A 20,653-nucleotide genomic window follows, 5' to 3' on the forward strand; every position below is an offset into this window, starting at 1 on the left:
CAAATTGAAGATATGAAAAGGTGCTATTTTCTAAACTACATAACTTGCATTAAAAATTATGGATAGAAAAAAAAAATTAATGAAAGAATTAGATGTAGGAAAATATGTATAAAAAAATAAAAAAAGATAAATATTTAGAAAGTGATAAATTTATAATAGGAAATCAATATTTTATTTTTTTGTTTTTAGTTTTTAATTTTTTTTAGTTTTAATAGTATTTTTACTTATTTTTTTATTTAATCAAGGCAATTAATGGAGTTTATATTAAATTTTATAATAGAAAAAAAATGAATTTTTTTATAAGAAATATTAGATTGTTAGAATGCTAATTGTGAAACAATTATGAACTGCTTGAGGATTAGGAGGATTTTTCTACAGATTAAATTTTGATAAATATTAAATAAAATGCATTTAATTAATTTATTTCTTTTTATCTTATTTGTCAAATTACCAAATTACAATAATAAAATTTATTTAAAATAATAAAGGAGTAATTAAAAAAATACTTATAAGATAATTTTTTTTTTCAATTTTGAAAAATTGGAAAATAATTTCCATTATTAAACTCAACCGTTTTGTGGTGAAGGTTACTCTATCCAATTACAAATAACAAAACGGTGCGTTTTGGGTGGGGTTCAAGTTTCAACGACGTTTATTTTGTGGGGTGGAGATGGCTCAGGGTTTTGTACTTTCATGAAACGGTGTCGTTTAAGTCGGTAGCTCTTGGTTATTTCCGAAGCCTTCGCCCAGACTGCTTTCACTCCATTTGGGGTCTGATCGAAAACAATGCTCCTCTCTGCAGTTACGCCCCAGACCCTCGTCGGTAACTCCGGCTCCAACACCACTTCCAGCAACTGTAATCTCCTCGTCTGCCCTAATAACCACAAAGTCAACGGCTTTTGCAGGCCGAACGGTTTTACTCAGAAGCCACTCATTCTCACCAACTCTTCCAATTCAATCGCCAACAACACCTCCCAACTCCAAAACCCTAACTCCAACTCTAAGACGCTTCGTCATGACAGCCTCACTGATTCTGATGAAACTGAGGGAGCCATGGTTGCTTCGGCCTCCGCGGTGGCATCGGCCATACGCAGAGCTTCCACATCTCCTGTCGATTTCATCCAGAGGATCGAGAAGAATCAAAAGAACGGCCTGGTACTACCCAGCCCGGACTTTCAGAGACTCTGTCTCGAGCAATTGGACCTGTTTCACAGAATCGTTGATCCCAATGCCCTGCTTTCGGTCAGTTGTGTATACTTTAACTCTCCGTTTGCTTGATGAGGAAACTGGAATTCCGAGTTTCTTTTGGTTTCCTAGGTCTTCTCAGCAATCAAACGGGCTAATGTTCAGATTCGGAAACTTGGTTTGTTTTGACTTAAATGGTTGTAAGATATGATAGAGTAATTGGTAAGATATGTCCATGCAGGTCTATGTAAGGCCAGCTGGTAGTTATGTTATGGATCGTCTCGAGTTGCGTAGAGTTACTTTTTATCCAGGAGTTAATGGAGCTGACATTGTGATATTAGTTGGTAATTTTAGTATCCCGACAGGCTTTCGAGTGGCTGAAGCTGCCCTCTCTAATCAACAAGTATGATTCTTGAATATTAATTGACTTTTCGGTGAGTGTTGTTTGTAGAAGTTGAAGATTCACTTGATTTAGAGTGCGTCTTAATTTCAATTGTAGGCAGAAGTTATACCAGAGTGTAGAGCTGTGGTTTTTCCTATGGTCAAACACCCATTTGTTGTGGGGTTTTTGGTTGCTGAGCTTCCAATGGTGGAAGATGAAAGGGAAAGGCACCCGTTAACACATTGCACCTCTCCCGATGAATCTTATGCTTTGCCTCCGCAATCAGATATGAAGTTAGGGGAAATTCAGGCTCTAGAAGAAGAAGGACTGAAATCTTACAAGTTTACCGAGGAGCAGAGATTAAATGCGATCAACATTTCTCGCTCTCTAGCAATGGCTTATGTTATGGATCAGGTAGATTCCAAATATCTTCTTCTGTAATGTATGAAAATTTTCACAGCTTGAATACCATTAAGATGAGCACACCACACACACTCCATGCAGACAATTGTTATGTTCCATGGGCTAGATATTGGGGGGTCATGAATGACTCTAATTTCATTTGCAACGGCTCTCTCCCTCTATCTCTCTTAGATATTGTTTCCTCTTGGCCAAGGGGCCACATGGCTTTAAAATGTGTTTACATAATTAATAGTAAATAGTAGTTCACCACATATATAGTGCAAATATGAGTTCACCACATATATAGTGCAAAAACTTATTCTCCTATTGAATATGAGATATCACATACAATCCTCATAATCTCATAACCTCCTTAACTTTCTACCCACAGTCCCAGGAATTCTCCAATGTCAAACATGAGTCGTCTCCAATCTTTGCTCCATATTTACTGAACTATCTGCTGGTCTGTTTGCTTGACTAGAGCATGATCAAGACATATTTTAAAACTGCATAATCGAGGATTTAATATCACTGATCAAGATGCTGATGTTCGATGACAACTGTAAATTTTTCCTTTTAGAACTTCAATGATAACTTTGAGTTGTTTTCCTCCTCCTGGCCCCTGAAGCCCTAGTTTAATGCTGTGCACAAATCTTCACAAAGAACTGCACTCTTTCGCAATGACAGATACCTTGCTGGACATGTGAGCTCTTGCAGTGATACAACACCCTTGCTCATCTTTAATCACATGGGCACCACCTTCAATTCCTAAGTTGTGGTGTCTTGAGCCATCATATTGAGCTTCTAAACTCTTTTACACCGCCAGCTGATGTATAATATTCTTTCATTCTATTCCTGCATTACAATTAACAAAGTCCAGGTTAACAGTCACTAGAAGCAACTCCCTTGACTAGTCCATCTAATTTCTTTTTTTATCATTTTGGTTTCCCTGATCTCTAGTGGAGTATTTTTGTTATTACTGGCTTTAAATGCGTATAGCTTGTTTCTCATTTGGATGACTAGCTTACATGTACTGCTGGCTGAGGTTTTCCTCCTCCCTGCATTTTTCATGGACTTTGATCATTTAAAAAATTCTGGCTAACTTGCTTATTTCTTCTACAGAAAGCAATGTTACTCCAACAATCATCCTGGCAAAATAATGTCAGGATGAGTGATTTGGTTGAGCAAGTAAGTTGTCTTACTGATCTTTTATTTTGGTTTGGTTTAATTTGGAGAATCTTGCTCTCATTTCTGTTTTAATTTCTCACAGATCCGTGGTCCTCTTTCCAGTATTCGAACTTTAAGTAAAATGTTATCTCTTCACATGAAGAGAAGTGAGGTTTGTGTGCATTGATGTACTTCTTAAGCTTTACCACCAAACACCACCAACCCCACCCTCCCTTTTTTTCCCTGTTTGGATGTTGCGTTTATATGTGAAAGCTAACAGCATCAATGTCTTTGCAGATTGCTAATGATATTGTTGAAGACATAGTGGTGCAAGGTGATCGCATGAGAGATGCCCTTCAACAACTGCAGGATGCTGTTCACCTGACAAAGGCACAATCTCTCCCTCTCTAACACGCGTGCGCCCACACACACACAGAGATGTTAAGAGAAGCTCACACCTGATTTGATCATGCCTTTAGGGTGAGGATCCTATCCAATGCATAGGATCATAAGAGATGTGCTACTCTTCTTCAAAATGACTTGTGGCAGATTCCCAAATCTATAGTTTGAGAAGATGCCTCATCAATTTTTTCGTAAAAAAATACATTATCTTTGATTATTTACTATTAAAATAATCAAATAAACATAAAACCTTAATAAAATATTATTTTTAATTTACTTTATTTTATTTTTATTTGTCTTATTAATAAAAAATACTGAAATAAAAAAAGCAAAGTGTTTTTTAAAAATTCAATAAATACAGAAATTGAATGTTTTGAATATTTAAAAAAAATAAAATAAAAGAAACAAAATATTTATTCTTTGTCTTAAGATTTAATATTTTTTATTGATCAATTGATTTGTCAAGCTTTTCCTAATAAAAAAAAGGTGAAATATAGAAATAAGTTGTTAATTTCTTTTTAAATTAATCAATATAAAAATTGAATTTCTTGAATTGTTTTTTTATGATAAAATTCAAACTTAATAGAAATATAGTTTTTTCTTTTAATTCTTATTCAATTTATTGTAAAAATAATAATTATTTCTATTCTAAAATTCAGTTTTTAAATTTTTTTAATTGAATTGTTAATAATAAAACATATATAGATTTTTTAAAGAAAGAATTAATTAGTCTTTTTTTCAAGCCTTAAGTTTGGGAATATGCGACTTGTCGTTAATTTGAGAGGAGATCTCCTATCATTTTATGCATTGGAGAGGATTCTAACCATGCCTTCCAACTTGGCTTTTCACCTTATGCAAAAGGGTCCTGCCACATGCATGAAAAAAAATAAAAAAAATGGAAAATAACATTCTCATCACATAGTGTAAGTTTTAAACACCCATTTATCTTATTTTTTATGTTCTAATATAAATTATCTATTTATCTTTCATCCAGGAACTTAAGAAGAGCCCACACCTTATTTGATTATGCCTTCAAAGTCACCTTTGCACCTTATGGCAAAGGGTTCCTGCCACATGGACGAAAAACACTAGCTCTGTGTGTCTGTCCCTCCCTCTCCCTTCTTCCAGTAACTTAAGAAAAGCTTAACATCGTATTTGTTTATTCCTTCAAACTCACCCCTTTACCTTATGCCATAAGGGTTCTGTGTCTGCACAAAAGAATGCCTCCCTCCAGGAAAATAAGAAAAGCTCACACAATATTTGATTATGACTTCAAACTCACCTGTTCACCTAATTTGCCTCATGCCAAAGTGGTCCTGCTGCATGCATAAAGAGAAATTAGCATTCTAATCACAGATCACAGATTTTGAACATTTATTTATCTTTTATTATTATTATTTATTATTTAATATTTATTGTTTTTAAATTCAAAATTAAAACAGGTATTTAACTTTTAATTACTTAAATGGGCACTTCATTATAACCATTCGACAATTTGTTTCACAAAATCACCTTGCTGAATAGGATTTGCAGCTGGCTGATGTGCAAAATAGTTGTTTCATAACTTATATACATCTGGTTGTCTGAATTTGCATTACCTCTCTTAAAAATCATATTTTCCATGTAATAATTACATTTATATGTATTTTTGAATGTGTTATTCTTGTTTAGTTGGTGGGTTTTTTTTTTTTCCATCCAAGGTTGAGAATGAGCTTCCTTCTTTCCAAACTGTCGTTTGACAGAATGCACTTTCTCAAGTCATCTTGCAAGTCTTCATCCCAATTGCAGTTTAAATCATAACTCACTAGCTTATTTTAAGATTATTGATCAACTTGAATTTCTTAAGCCCTTTTTATTTTCTCCTCTCCATGTTATTATTTGTTGCTTCCAATTTGTTGTTTTATTAAAGGAATTAATAAACTAACTTTTTAGGTTGTGAAAATATTCCAGGCTAATATAGTGCGATACAATGAGGAAACATTGAAGAAAATGTACAAATCAACTTATGCCCATGCTGATTCAGTTAATCAATTATCAGATAACTTTTGGAGGGAAACTTCCAGTAGTAAGGCAGAAGAATCTGGTGAACCACTTTCTTTAGCTTCTGCAGCCAATGATTTAGACATGCCTACACCTCCTCTTGCTCTTGCACGTGTATCACAGCATGGCATCAGGTTAGTTTCGCCCAAAGTCTTTTTTTTTTTTTTAATTACTTTATAAGTCATGATTGTAAAACGCCTTTTAGTTTTTTATATCATGATTCAAGAGGAAAATTGCTGATTGATGATATAACATTCAATGTCTTTTCAGTTTCAAACAAACTTATTTTTGAAATCCTTCCTTAAAAATGTTCTACCGATTAATGTGCCTGTGTTACTCATTTGGTTCATCATTGATGGACATGATGACAGGAAGGAAAAGGGAAAATGTGTCCTGTAAAATGTAGGAGGTTTCACTCTTAGAAATTATGTAGAATTTAATGGGAAGAAATACAAGAAGTTCAACACAAGAACTGTATTGGAATGTGTAGCAAGTGATAGGACATTATATGAGAAAACTAAATTGTGATAGGACACTATATGAGAAAACGAAATTGTGATAGGTCTCACATAGAATTGTATAAGTTGAGAAAATGTGAGAAATCTCCTTGTCAAGCCTTCACAAAATATTTTGATAGCAAACATGTTAGTTCTCAAGCATTTCATGGATGTGTATAAAATGTTTTCTCTATGGTTTTTAATATTTTCGGGAAATTTCTGTTGAAATTGGTGAATAGAGCTGATTGAGTGATGGACTCAATGCCATATAAGGAAGGGGCAGTTTACACCGTCATCGATGAGGCATATGCTTGGTTGATTGTCTTATCACTTATGTGTGTCAGTTCATGCATACTTCTATTCCTGTTGGTAATTGTAAAACCTAAGTCCCATAGGGTAACACCTAGAGGGGGGTGAATGGGTGTATTCCAATAGGTGGTTGAGTTTTTAACCCAATTAAACATGTGAGATATCATGGCTAATCAAAATAATCAAAATACTCAAACAAACAAATAAGTATACATGAGACTCAATAATTTTTACGTGGAAAACCCTCACACTAACTGTGGAGATAAAAAACCATGGGGTCTAAGACCTATTATCTTAATCTATTATTCGAGCTCAAGTTACATAGATTTACCTGGCTGCTTACCTTAAAACTTACTGACCAGTACCTACAACTAGATCTACGTCCACGACATAGCAATCTCCAATCACTCTAGTCAATACGCTTCAATCCCATTGAAGGGATGTAGGTCTTTGAACAACCCTAGATTCAACGCTTTGAATCCTTCAACGAGAGATTGGGAATAGTATGGCAAGGTAAACTTACTCCCATGAAAAGTGTTTGACCCTAGAAGGGTTATAACAGGGTGGATATAGGCATAAAAGCCCTAGGGGATCAATGTTGCAAAGTTTCCAAACTCATTTTTGCGTGAAATATCCAAAAATATTTTGCCATATTTTGTACGAGTGCTTGAGCACACTTAGACACTGCTCTAGCACCTTGGGCGCTTGAGCGGTCCCAACACTTGAGTGCTGTTCCACCACTCAAGCGGTCCAACCTTTTTTCAAAATAAATTAATTTAAGTTTTTTAATTCAATAAAAGGAAACCGATCCACTTAACCCTTTGAATACCTAACTTGTCATAAGTCGAACCTTTTTAAACTTACTTGTGACCTTTTGGTTAAGCGAGCGGTAACCTTGAATCTTTAATGGAGAGTAAGTCACTATCTAAAAAGATTATCTAAACCAGAAAATAAATTGGAATAAAATTGCCAACATACAATGAAGATTCATTGTCCTAACAATAATGATGCCACACCATCTCAAACACCAATATCATAGTCACTGACCACTTCACATTCACTCTCAAACACCAGTATTCCATTCCTGTTGGTAATGGTGCCACTTGATGTCAAACATTGACATTCAAGTCGCTAGCAGGGTGTAAAAGATTGTGTCCTTTAGACCACATAGCCTTGTTGTTTCTTAGTTTGTGTGGTCATATCTTGAGAAAAAATTCAGATTATATTCTTATTACAAAATGAAGAGTCATTTTACAAGTAGTATTCATTTTCCGCATTGAGCTTCTCAATTATTCGGTCTTTTTTGGGAACTTTTTCTGGACAATAGCATCCTGCTTTCCTGGCAGTAGAATTCAATGTAAGATGTCTGGAACATGTGTGGTTAACTCTGACATTTAATTCATTTATAGCTTATTTCTGCATGGTCATGAGTAAAAAGTACAAAAAACCAATCTGCTATGAACTATTTATAACTTAGACCTACCCCTAACCCCCAATCAATCTCCTATTTTGGCTGGTATGCATGATAATTTCTGTTATATTCTTCTGCTGTTAATTTGGAAGTTCCCTTTTGCTTATGTCTTTGTTTATGTCAGGAAGACCATGCAATGTTTATGATATACTGGCAGATTTGGTTGGGGCTATTAAACCTCTTGCTCATAAGCAACAACGTGAGGTGGAGCTAATTGGACGCTCACAAACATTGCAAGTTGCTGTTGAAGAACCTGCTCTGAGACAAGCTTTGAGCAATTTAATTGAAGGTGCATTATTGCGTACACGTGTTGGGGGAAAGGTTGAGATATTGTCTACTGGAACACCAGCTGGTGGTGCTTTTGTTGTGATTGATGATGATGGGCCTGATATGCACTACATGGTAATTATGGCAAACTTACCCAAGTGTGTGTGAGTATGTATGCTTTGCTGTCTTGCTTTCCTCTTTCAAATATAGCTGTCAGTGTTATTAATGACCTTTGTACTTGTTGGGTGTGGTTAGTCTCTTGTTCATACAGCCGTTTGGGGATGTTGACTTGTGTGGGCTCTGAGCTTGCTGTTGCTCCACAGTACATTAGTTCTTGCTTTGACAATGAAGTTCTACTTTTTCAACATTCCTCACCCTTTTCCCCTCCAAAAAAAAAAAAAAAAGGGAAAATAATAATGCTATGTAAAAATATCTGTGGTTTGAGGAATAGTTTCTTATAGGAGATAGAATTGCACTAGGATAGAAAGGAGAGGAAGACATTCTCCACAACTTAATAGGGGATTGAGGGTTTTATTGGCTAAGAATTTATCCTGATTCTGATCTTAGGCATCACCCTTTTTGTCTTTTTCTGTCTCTGTGTGTGTGTGTGTGTGTTGGGGACTGTCAAATTATTGTTGATGGTTATGAAATGACCCACTACTGTTCTTCCCAGCTTTGGTTTAGGGCTTGTCAAATGATGTCACAGCCGTTTTATTGGAGTGTGTTGAGAAGAAAATTGTCTCTTGCTGCACCAAAACTCCTTTGTAAATAGAGAACCAAGGTGGCAGCTGATATGCTGTCATTTATATTTGAAATTGAGAGTCATGTATGCTCCAGTTTACTCTTGCACGCTTGAGCAACTTCTTTGACATTTCTAGCACCTGTGAATGATGATTTGGCATGAGTTGACTAATGTGGCATATGAAACTTGATTATTCTTTCCATGTGAGTTAGATACTGCTAGTGAAAAATGTGGAATGACTAGAATTCACACCCTAAACATCAGCCTTTCAGTGTCTGCTTCTACTCTGATTTTGACCTATGTTGCTAGGCATGTGAATTATTTTATGGGGCATGTTTGCTTGCAGACACAGATGCATTCTCTCACACCATTTGGAGCAGATCTCTTCTCAGACAATATGCTTGAAGACAACATGACATGGAACTTTGTTGCTGGCCTGACTGTTGCTTGTGAGATACTCGAGAGTTATGGCTGTGTTGTCCATGTCATATCACCACGTTCTACAGATGCTGCCCTTGGAGCTGGTGGAACTCGTGTAAAAATCTTGTTACCTTCTCTTGATGCTGCTTCTGATTTAAATAGCTCCTAGAACAAAACTGGGACTGTCTGCTGTACAGGCCATTCCGTTAAACATAAAACGAATTTCTTCATCCAGTTTGAGAAATGACAAAGAATGAGTTGTTGGCAGATGCAGTGAGTTTTTGCCGGTTCAATGCATCCTCTTTATCTGTTATTTGTGGGGATTTTGTATAGTTTGCTTTATTCTTATTGCTGCATATGCAGCCAAAAGAGATTGTTGTAAATAACAAGCTTTTAGAGTTTACTGGAAATTACAGTAGTTGATAGATACTGTTTAATGATACTATAAACTCTGTTTATGATGTTATAACAAGCAGAACACAACGTTGAAGAATGAATTAGTTGACTGGGAAAGAAAAAGAATGTACGTGCTTTTTGCTGTTTGTGAGAATCGTGTAGACTGATTCTGAAACTGGCTTGGGGGTAAAATTCTGATTGACTGGATCATGTAGTTGAGCTCAGGATGAAGTTTTGCTTGTTAGGTATGTTTGGTGGCTCGCATACTCTTTTGAGAAGCCAAGCCTTTCCAGCGTGTGGTTGTATTCGACTGGTATGGGCCTTGTCTGTTTCAGCCCTTCCAGTCCACTGCAAACCAGCAATTCCCACCCAACCGACCAGGCGACCACCATGTAGTGGGCCATGGCCCACTTCGCTGGCCAGCAAGGGAGAAGCGTGTCACGCTCCCCCAATTGTTTACTTCGTCATATAATAAAACATAAATCAAATAAATGAATAAATAATGAGGATGTGAATGCATCGCTGTCAAGGGGTCCAAGGTGGTGCACCCAACCCCAACCCACAATGCATGGTGTTCACCGGCCAAACACTTGAACGCGTTGAAGCCATCTCCATTGCTTTGAAGAAGTCCACATTATATTTTTTCCAAGTTAGAAGCCAACCATAGCAACAATTCTTTTGAAGGCTTGGAGAACAAGAGAAGCACATACAAGTCAATCCAACCTAACTTTGACCACCTCATTCAAAATCTATTAACACTAGGACATTATTAGAATCCACTGACCACAGTCTACTCCTTAATTTTCAAGGAAACACCCAGACAATAAAATTGGTGATGCTTCCACTGTAAATGATGTTAAATGTACAGTAAAAAGGGTGGTAGAAAAAAACATAAGCTCTGGAATGAGGTCTTTCCATGATTCCATCTACATTTCATGGGCCAACTCACTTAGCTGGCCAATGGCCCAATGCTCCTTCCATTTTTTGAAACCGTTTTATATCTATTAAATAGGGTAAAAAAAAAAAAACCTCCTTTCACTTGCCGAACCAGCAGTGGTGGGTACAGTGAATGGTAGTTGGAAGCAAGTCACATTCCACTACTGTGAACCTTGAAGTGGTAATTTAACCAACAAATATATTCCAAGTGGAGTGAAAGATGAGGTCCGACCATATCTACTAACCCAACCTCATCCTCTGATTCCTCTCCATTACCATTCTGATTCTGCCCTTGCCCGTATTGCAGTTTCTATAACCTAAACAGTTGTGTGTTTGCCTATAATAAATGACACCATGAAATCTCGTTTCGTATCCACTTTCTCTAAAAATAACATTAATGCCCTTATAAAAAGAGAACCGTTTTCCAACAAGGTATCATTCTCATTCCTTTCCCACTAGACTCCCAAGTAATAAAAAATTAAAATATTATAAAATCCAAATAAAACAAATCATGCAAATGGGGAAGGTGTCAAATTCCATAAATGAAATGGGGGCATGAGTGTGGTAGGATTGAGGCGGTCAATACCCCACTCCCCCCAAAAAAGAAAAAAAAAAAAAAGGAGAGAAAAGTCAAAAATGATTTCTGTTATTACTTATTAGTCCTAAAAGTTCACTTATTAGGACTGTAATTAGTCTAATCTTGAAGGCGGTTCGGCGGTTTAGTGTGTAATAACAGTATATTTAAAGATGTTTCTTAAGCAAATTAATCAAACCCTGTCCCTTTTCCCTCTTTTTTCTTTTCCGTATATAATACTAATCTTGAATCTTTGATTTCCCAAAGTTCACGAGAAAATTATTCATTCCCTTTTCTCCAGAAAATTCCTCGTTTTCTTTTTATCTTTTTCTTTTTTGTTTAATTTCTTCAGCTTTCCCTTTTGTCTTTTGGTGTCTTGGGGAGATTTCGAAAAGCCCGTCACGAAGTTTTTAAAAAGAGTTGAAGCTGTAGGACTCTCGTGATTCGGAGCTTTTTATGCTTTCAGTTCGCTGGATCTTGGTCGTCTTCTTCGCCCTTTGTTCAACGTGATTTTCCTGCTGGGTATGTTTTGAGTTCATTTGGTTGCTGGGAAAATGCAGGAAAAGGGAAGGAATAGAGATCATGAATCCTTTTGAATTGTTCGTTTTCTGGGAACCAGAGCAATATGAAGCATCATTTATTCTTCCTTTCTTGTCTTGGTCTTTCTCAAAAACCGAACCGGTTTCAATCATATTTTATCATTCAATTTTTACTGACGTCGATAGGAGGTGGAAAATTTGATTCCTATCGACTCCAGTTATAATCTTTTTAACTAACATTCGGTCGATATGACCCCTTTCTAAACTGGTAGATTCTGATGTACGTATCATTTTGTATTGTGGATCGAAGATCGAAGTTGATTTACATTAATTCACAAAACTGATTTGAATAATCAGGAATGTCTATCAGTTTTTAAGCTGACTTGATGCTTGAGTTATTGGAATTTTAATTCAATATCTTTGAATGTAAGCAAATGCGGGTTGTCTTTCCCCCGACTATACTGATAGGATACTGGGATTCGGGTTGTTATATCTGAGTTGCAATTGCTATTCTAAGAGGGCATGCCGTTACTTGCCTGTGTGGTGCTGGGGTTTGTGTCTGCTAATTAAAGTTGTTACTGTCAAAAGGGGGCACATGGTGGCTTTCTCATGGAGGATATGGAGGAATAAGGACATGGTCACTTGCTCCTTTAATCATTCATATGGAGTTTGAAGAATTGCTTCTAGCTAGGTCTGAGTGTAGTGTTGATGAGTGATTTTCTTCCAATCTAGGAGCCTTTTATGTCTACAGAGTATAATAACATTATACTCATTATGTTATTATTTTTATTTGGGACTTGAGTTACACCTCTCTTATTAGGCTTGTAGTATAAATTCAGTATGGGGAGGGATTGAGATATTATTTTGAGGGTCTCACATGAACGTGTGCTAATCCTTTGAGAGCAAATATTTTCTGGTAGGGATGAAAAGGTCAGCTTTTAGCACCTAGCAGTGTCTCTGAGTGGTTTTTTTTTTTTTTTTTTATTTAATTTTTTTATCTAAGTATTTGATTAAATTCTGCAGTTTATATGTGCTTCATAAAGACCCACTTTCTAATACCAAATTGGCTGTAATTTTGGGCACCTTCTGTAGAATTATGAGCATGTTTCCTTGTTGAAGTTGCAATTTAACTCTTCTTTTGTTTCATCATCTCATAAACTTTCATTTAGATTCAAAAGTTGCATACCCAAAAACTTTGGGTCATGTTAGGTCCATCTTCCAGTCATGAGGGTTTCTCTTTATTTTCTGACATACTGACACTCAATTTATTAAACAATGCAGAGCAGGTCTTTCTATCTATATTGCAGCTTCTCCTGTTTTGAAGATAGAGACAGAAGATTGTAAATACAATGAGAAATTTTGGACGCAGGTTGAGAACTTCCTGTTTCTTCTTTTAGTAGAAAGAGCTCATTTTTTCCCTAGGATTTTGCTTAGATATATGTGATATCAAATCAATTTTATATGACGGTTTCCTCTTCTTGGTTGCAGTGTAATTGTTAGAAAACCAAATGAGACTATGAGGTTTATTGTAACAATTTCTGTTGGAGTTGTTTTTGGCTTTCTAATAGGAATATCTTTTCCAACTTTGTCGATAACTAAGGTACAATTGCATTGTTCTTAGTTTTTTGTTTCTGTTTTGTCTCCTCTCTGTTATGTTCATGGTTTTGCTAATTATTTTATCTTCTTGTAATATTGCTTGAGTTATTAAACTTGTTTCACTATGTCAAATTTTGGCAGCTGAATCTCCCATCCAGCCTTCTTCCCAATGTTGATATCGCTTACATTCGGGACAAAAGTTCAGGCTTTTCAACCCAAGCACTGTTGGATGCTTTGTCTTCTGCAAAGTACAACAGGACACAAGCTCAAAATTTAAATGGCACCTCAAAGGTATGGCTCCTCTCATTTATACCTGTCACAAGTAAAGAGTCCTGACTTTCAAGTTTTATATGGCTGGAAAATTTGTTGCTGTTAAAGACTAAGTTTGAATTTAATCACTTTTGAACTCTAACCTGGGCCAAAGCTACGACTCTGAAACCATGCGGTTCTCATTTATCACGTAAATCCATTTGGGATTTTTGTAATCTTTACTGCAGATAGAAAAGCTGGTTCAATGTTTTATGAATAAAGAACACTATAAGACACTTGTACCATTGGTTAAGTGAAATTTCTAATCTTACTGCTGACAGGAAGAAGAGGATGTTGTTTTCCTTTTACATGAAGCAAACTAGCCTTTTATGTTCTTAAGAAAATATCATTTAGTGGTAACTCAATGAAGGTGTGGTATAAGTTATTTACTGTTTTAGTTGCTATGTAGCCTCAACAGAATTGTAGAAGGTTAAATAACCACATACCCTTGTAGCTTAAGCTGTCCAGGAATGGTTTCAACGAGTTTATGTCAGACTAACCCCTTTAGATGTAGCCATCAACCTACACATAGGGAGTTAGATTGACAACTGACAAAAATGCAGATGGGGTAAATGCTGATGCCGAGTAAGAAAATGAGAAATAAAACTAGAATCTTTTGAATTTCATCTAAATACCCAATGCTCAAAGGTCTTCTAGGTTTTAGGTGCAAGGCGATATCTGAGCTGCACACCTGAACGAAGTGAGGCAAACCCTAGGGTGCATGTCAATTTTATAAAAGATTGTAAATTTGGGAATGCAATATATTTATCCATGATCAAATATTGTCTAAAATTCCAATTTAGGCAATAAATAAATCAAGATCCCAAGCATTACAAAGAAGTATCAAACAAAAGAATAATGCACTTGTGTAAAAATTTTAATATTCAGTCATAAATTTCAGAATTGACATGTAAAAAGGAGCAAAAAAAGAAAAAAGAAAAAGAATAGATAAGGTGTGCGCCTCTCCAACAAGGTGCTACAGCCGAGTTACTGTGCCTTGGGCCTAGGTACACTTTTAGAAACTATCCCACAAGGCAATGGATTTTATAAAATGATTCTGAAATATTCTAGTATCAAATCATAATCTAATTAATTGGTCTAGTTAACTAAGTTATAATGCAACCTTCCTAAGGTTATGTTTGGTTCTTGGAAAGTACTAAGGAAAGAAAAAAAAATGCCAAGGAAAATGATTTTCTTATGTTTGGTTTTACTATGGAAAATATGAAAGAAAGTCAAATATAATTAAAATTACTAAGAAATTGGTATATTTTTAAATTATTTAATCTTTATATAGAAAAGTTAAATGAGTGAAAAAAGTTTGAAGTGGTATATAAAAATAATTTATTGACTTTAAATCTATTTTCTATTTTTCTTTACTTTTCCTTTCCTTTCTATTTTCTTTTCCTCACATTTTCCTTCAAACTTTCTAGGAACCAAACACAGCCTAAATTTCTTCATATTCCAATATGCTGATGAGAGACATATACATTAGAAAATTCCTAGATCAATTGAATAAACTAACAAAGTGCCTTTGCCTTGGTCAAGAACTGTCTATTTTGTTAGATGGCTTCAATTGATTATTGTTTATGTGTTGCCTTGAAAAAATGGAAAAAATAAAACAAAAGAGAAAATTTAGTATTTTGGTGCAGAAGCATAATACATATCAGGTTTTGTGCAATTCAGCTTGCCATATTGCTAGTGTAGTAGCATTTATGATGACTCTATAATTATTGTCCAGTGGACGGGGATGCACTGCACACTAGTTGCATTTGTGGTGATTTTATTATGATTGGCTGGTGGATGGGGGTTTGCTGCATTTTATGCATGGCCATGAGATTGAACCATGTGATGATGGTTTTGTCATGGTCATTTTGTTCATCTTCTACCTAGTCCTACCTTCACTCTATCCATTAAAGTTTAACTTTACCCTGTGTGTACCTACTGTTGTAAGTTCCTGCTTGTGATTCCACAGTTATGTTTATGCCTGGAACAGTTGGTGGATGTTGTGATTATGAAAAAAAGATTTCCTCAGTTGTATAATCCAGCATGCCATACTGATGGATTCAGGAACTTATGAATGTTTTGGCATGAGTGCCCTACCTGTGAACATCCAGTTCTAAGATGCAAAGATGGTTGAATTGTGGATGATATTGAAACAAAGTAGACACCTTGCCTCTTTTTGTTTGTTTGTATTATTATTTTTTTCCTCTTTTGTTTTCCTTTTCTTCTGAAATGTTCTGCTTCCATCTTTTCTCCTCATGCTAGTTTTCTGTTGCCAGCCCTACATTTGATGTCATCAACATGCTCATTATTGTTGTTCTTATTATCATTATTGTTGTTTTGGGTTGTGGTTGATTTTCCCCTCCCCTGCTTTGGCAAATCACTGAATAACATTTTCTTGATCGAGGAAGAAGTGGGATGCCTTCCTCTGTTGTTTTATGAGCACCATTGCTTTTGTTCCTTTTCCAAGACCAAGCACATCCCATAAGGCATTGTATATGGAAATTTATGAAACAAAATGTTGGTGGAAGCCTTATAATGCTTTGCAGGCATGGAGTGTAAATGCTGATAAACACAACCGCTTATCAGTTCTTTCATTATCCAAGTACTGAAAAGATATAAAAGATGGCCAGGTGCATTGATGAAACTGGGGTAGCGAGTGGGGATTCTATGAAAATATTTCTCTATTGGTTTCTCACCAGTTTGCATCAACATGATTTTGGGTGAAAAGCATGAGGCCACTTGGGATAAAAAGCTTATGACTCTGTTAACCGGAAGGCTTTCATAATATATTTTTTTGCATCTCTTCGTGTGATTAATATTGGTGTGGTGGTAAAAGTTGGCCATCTTCTATGTATACATGCATACTGGTATCTAAAGTTGGATTACTTTATTTCTTTGTCAGCAAGCTGCTGCCTCAACCTTATCTCTCTGTCTCCATATATATATATTATATGTGCGTGTGTGTGTGTTAAATACACCCACCTTTGTCTGTTTATTTTTTCAATGAGGTGCACATTGAGAGAGGAAAGGTAGGTGTAAACATGATCCTAGTATATATAAGCACTTTTTTTTTCCTTGTGTGTGTATTAGATGATGCATATTAACATAGCTTAAATAATAGCATCCTAATTTATGATTCTGATGCAGATTTGGGCCCCTTCAAATCCTCGGGGTGCAGAAAGACTACCCCCAGGCATTGTTGCAGCTGAGTCAGACTTCTACCTCCGTAGATTGTGGGGTAAACCTAGTGAGGTATGTATCTTCCATGATCAATGCTGTGTGCTATACCGTTGAACTTCAGATTTTCTTCTAGAACTTCTATTGCATTGGTGTTTTGAGTGTCCTATAATTTAAACTTCATAAAATCTATCATGAGGTCTGCTGTGATAGGTAGAATAATAGTTTTCTGTTTGCTTGTTATAAGGCAGATGCTAATTTTCGTCATTGGAACCAGGGAGCGATGATAAATAGCTGTCTGATGTGTGACAGTGATATTAATGACACCTAAGACCTTGCAAACTGTCATTCCTGAATATAAAAAGAAAGAGGCACCCAAAGGGTGTCCCAAAGCATCTCAATGTGTGTTTGTATGGAGATATGACATGTGTATGTGTATGGGATCTTTGTCAGATAGACCTATTTTGCTTCATATGAGAATGCGTGTTTTTCAATTGTTTTTTACCCAGTGTTTTTTTTTCTTTGGGATTATCACATTGAAACAAGACAAGAATTTGGTTTGTTAGAATATTTAGGAATAAGAGAGAAAGATAGAGGTCCTTATCAGGGATATGTTTGCTTCTGATTGATTTCTAATTGATTTTTTCCCTTCATTATGTTGTATCCAAGTACCCAAATCTTGTATTGAGGTCCTTTCAACCGAGTTCTTGTATCCTAAAATTTGGGACACCTGGACATGCATTGCACCCAAACCCATGCAATATAGGTCACAGGGGAGCTAGAATATAGGCTATGAAATATAAATAATTGCATAAAACAAGAAAGATGGCACATGTAGAAACTTATCTCCACTATGCACCCTGAGCATTTCAAGTGATAGATGCAAATTGGAATGAAAGTGGATACAAGAGATAAAGAAAGCAATCTCTGTAATGTGGAAAGATGTACTACATTAAGGAAAATATCTCATTCACCATCACTTTTACACCTTGTTGGGTGTCAGGTGGTGATTGAAGGATGCACAACTTTTGTATTCAATGCATCCTGATCACTTTTTCCATATTCAATCATCACAGTATATGCAGGTAGTAGAAAATGTAGTAAAAGCAGTGATGTATGTAGCACCATCCTTACATTAAATGTATGTCGAATCTAGACAATCAGGAATTCTTTGTCAGGTGTGTAAGTCTGTATCGTTTACAAGTAATAGTAAGAGAGAGGAACAGAAAGAGAAAAGGATACTTTTACCTTGTATCTCTCCTTAGTCTGGATGCTGCTGCTTGATATTTGCTCTTCAATTCTAATTGATGGATGCTTGGATATCTCTGATGTTGACATACTAGAATATTGTGATCTCTGATTTTAACTTTGTGGTATTGATCTAGTTTACATTGGCAGGACCTGACTACCAAACCAAAGTATCTTGTAACATTTACTGTTGGTTGTGATCAGAAAAAAAATGTCGATGCAGCAGTTAAAAAGGTTGATTTCTCCCCCTCTCCTCTCTGCTACTAAATTTGTCTCTCTTCTGCTACTAAATGTCTGTTGTGCAGTTCTCTGAGGACTTTACCATCCTTCTATTTCATTATGATGGTCGAACAACTGAATGGGATGAATTTGAGTGGTCAAAGAAGGCCATTCATGTGAGCGTTCGGAGACAAACAAAATGGTAAGGTGCTTCTGCAAAGGATTATTTTTGAATAGAAGTTTCACTTTTTCTGGTAGGTTTCAATAAGCTATGGTCTGTTTTATTCTTTTAAATTCATTCTTTGCAATTTTGTCCTAGGTGGTATGCCAAAAGGTTTCTGCATCCTGACATTGTGGCACCATATGACTATATATTTATCTGGGATGAAGATCTAGGAGTTGAGCATTTTAATGCAGAAGAGTGAGTGTTAGACATAAATATCTTTTTTATGGCATTTGTGTTTCAGTCTACCCAACTTATGTCATTTTCCAATTCCAGATATATAAGACTAGTGAGGAAATATGGCTTGGAGATTTCACAACCTGGTTTAGAACCTAATAAAGGGTTAACATGGCAGATGACAAAAAGAAGAGGTGATCGAGAAGTCCACAAGTAAGAATAGACATTAACACCAAAGTTCCCTTTCATTTGTTACTTATTATAGATTAATGGAATGACCTATTCTCCTTGTTTTTCCCCAATTTTTCTACCAGAGAAACAGAGGAGAAACCAGGCTGGTGCCCTAACCCACATTTGCCTCCCTGTGCAGCGTATGAAAAGCTTTGAGCAGTACTGTTGTTATTTTTTCTGTTCATTCCCACTCCTGCATGGTCTGACAATGGATTAGAAACAAAATTATTAGTTTTCCTTTTCCAAATGCAGGTTTGTTGAGATCATGGCTCCTGTATTTTCTAGAGATGCATGGCGGTGTGTGTGGCATATGCTTCAGGTATATATATCCTCAAATTTAGAATTAGTAAGTTCTCGGTTGCTCCAGTTGACCTGTTACTATCAAGTTTAAGTGCCTTTCTGTGGGAATTGCAGAATGACCTGGTACATGGTTGGGGTCTTGACTTTGCTCTCAGAAGATGTGTAGAGGTACTGACGTATGTCTGCCTACTTCTAATTCTCTTATATTATTTGTTTGTTAGCATGCATGATCATATTGGAACTTCTTCGTCTTTGAAACAGCCTGCCCATGAGAAAATTGGAGTTGTAGATTCTCAATGGATCGTTCATCAAACTGTTCCCTCGCTTGGGAACCAGGTAAATCATCTTCAGAAAAATTTTCTACTACATTTTTATTTATATAAACGTTTTGTAATGAAAAGATCTATGAAATAGAATACTGGAGTAACCGTTATGTTTTTATAGGGGCAAGCAGAGAATGGAAAGGCACCATGGCAAGGGGTTAGTTACACCTTTTTCTTCGCAACATACCCGGTTTCCATTTTATAGCAAAGTTAACATTATGCATATAGACTCTTGTCTCCTGCTTTCCTTTCATGTGCTCATGTACCTTCAATTTTCTTTAGTGCCATCAAATTTTCAAATGCAAGAACCTTATACTGCATCTCACAAAAATGCTAGACATGATTTCTTTATTTTTTTTTATTTTAAAATTTATTTTTTATTGGGTTTATAGTTGTTATTGTATTGCATTAATTGGTGATTCCAATAATTGTTTACGGGATATTTCTGTCTTTATTGGTTCCAGGTGAGGGAGAGGTGTAAAAAAGAGTGGACCATGTTTCGAGTTCGCATGACCAATGCCGAAAAAGCATATTACAAGGAGATGGGAATTAATCCTACCAATTCCACAGCTGACTAGAGGATGACCCTCACAGAAGCTGACCTGTATACAATCATAATTACCACTGTTCTTAGGGTTTTTATTTTTATTTTTTATTTAATAATAGCGATCATTTTTTAGTATCCCAGAGGTTACTGATGAGAGTGCTTTGATCTTCCATGCTGCTGGAAAAGAATGGGTACCCGGGTGGCAGGTGAGAGAGAAAAAAGGTCAATTATTCGTTTCTATCATCGTCTTTCATTTTTGTTCTCTCTTTCACACATTGATATGTAGACATTAAATGGGCATGAAAGTTCCTCCTTCATGGGCCATTATAGATGAAATATGAATGAAAGTTAATGCTAGCAATCCTGGGAATATGCAAATTCATCTCCTATCACTATCCAAATGGATCATACATATATCTTCAAATCAACAAAACATGAAAACTCAAATTAAGATATTTAATGTTGTAAGGTCATGTCTGAGTCATTAATTTGAATACTCAAATTTCAAGGGATGTGAGAGGTGAGAGGTGAGAGGTAAGTGAATTTTATCCTCTTTATAAAACAATTGATT

The 20,653-nt window shown here is 35.9% G+C and overlaps 2 protein-coding genes across 3 annotated transcripts; both read left to right on the top strand.

Moving 5' to 3' along the window:
• The first annotated feature begins 752 nt into the window (after positions 1 to 752).
• On the top strand, positions 753 to 9,781 carry LOC117917664 (chloroplast sensor kinase, chloroplastic). Its single transcript, XM_034834014.1, has 9 exons — positions 753 to 1,242; positions 1,427 to 1,588; positions 1,685 to 1,981; positions 3,092 to 3,157; positions 3,240 to 3,308; positions 3,434 to 3,526; positions 5,489 to 5,712; positions 7,984 to 8,257; positions 9,211 to 9,781. The coding sequence occupies exons 1-9, from the start codon at positions 787 to 789 to the stop codon at positions 9,451 to 9,453; spliced, it is 1,884 nt and encodes a 627-aa protein (XP_034689905.1). The 5' UTR covers positions 753 to 786; the 3' UTR covers positions 9,454 to 9,781.
• Positions 9,782 to 11,373: 1,592 nt separating this feature from the next.
• LOC117915224 lies at positions 11,374 to 20,443 on the top strand. Of its 2 annotated transcripts, none has more exons than XM_034830788.1 (15): positions 11,374 to 11,712; positions 13,011 to 13,098; positions 13,218 to 13,329; positions 13,467 to 13,616; positions 16,785 to 16,889; positions 18,213 to 18,296; positions 18,368 to 18,483; positions 18,601 to 18,702; positions 18,781 to 18,894; positions 18,996 to 19,052; positions 19,165 to 19,231; positions 19,327 to 19,380; positions 19,474 to 19,548; positions 19,657 to 19,692; positions 20,000 to 20,443. In XM_034830788.1, the coding sequence occupies exons 2-15, from the start codon at positions 13,079 to 13,081 to the stop codon at positions 20,111 to 20,113; spliced, it is 1,206 nt and encodes a 401-aa protein (XP_034686679.1). In that variant the 5' UTR covers positions 11,374 to 11,712; positions 13,011 to 13,078; the 3' UTR covers positions 20,114 to 20,443. The 2 variants fall into 2 exon arrangements, with proteins under 2 accessions (XP_034686679.1, XP_034686683.1); XM_034830792.1 differs by lacking the exon at positions 11,374 to 11,712 and adding an exon at positions 11,745 to 11,789.
• The last annotated feature ends 210 nt before the right edge of the window (positions 20,444 to 20,653 follow it).

Source organism: Vitis riparia, chromosome 1 (assembly GCF_004353265.1).
Source record: "Vitis riparia cultivar Riparia Gloire de Montpellier isolate 1030 chromosome 1, EGFV_Vit.rip_1.0, whole genome shotgun sequence".
Lineage (NCBI taxonomy): Eukaryota > Viridiplantae > Streptophyta > Magnoliopsida > Vitales > Vitaceae > Vitis > Vitis riparia.

Excerpts from the sequence above, each read along its gene's own strand:
- LOC117917664 (XM_034834014.1), top strand. The coding sequence starts at position 787 with ATGCTCCTCTCTGCAGTTACGCCCCAGACCCTCGTCGGTAACTCCGGC. Across the intron at positions 3,309-3,433 it reads TTCACATGAAGAGAAGTGAG|ATTGCTAATGATATTGTTGA; the intron begins GTTTGTGTGCAT and ends ATGTCTTTGCAG. Across the intron at positions 8,258-9,210 it reads GGCCTGATATGCACTACATG|ACACAGATGCATTCTCTCAC; the intron begins GTAATTATGGCA and ends GTTTGCTTGCAG.
- LOC117915224 (XM_034830788.1), top strand. The coding sequence starts at position 13,079 with ATGAGAAATTTTGGACGCAG. Across the intron at positions 16,890-18,212 it reads TGTGGGGTAAACCTAGTGAG|GACCTGACTACCAAACCAAA; the intron begins GTATGTATCTTC and ends TTACATTGGCAG. Across the intron at positions 18,484-18,600 it reads GTTCGGAGACAAACAAAATG|GTGGTATGCCAAAAGGTTTC; the intron begins GTAAGGTGCTTC and ends ATTTTGTCCTAG.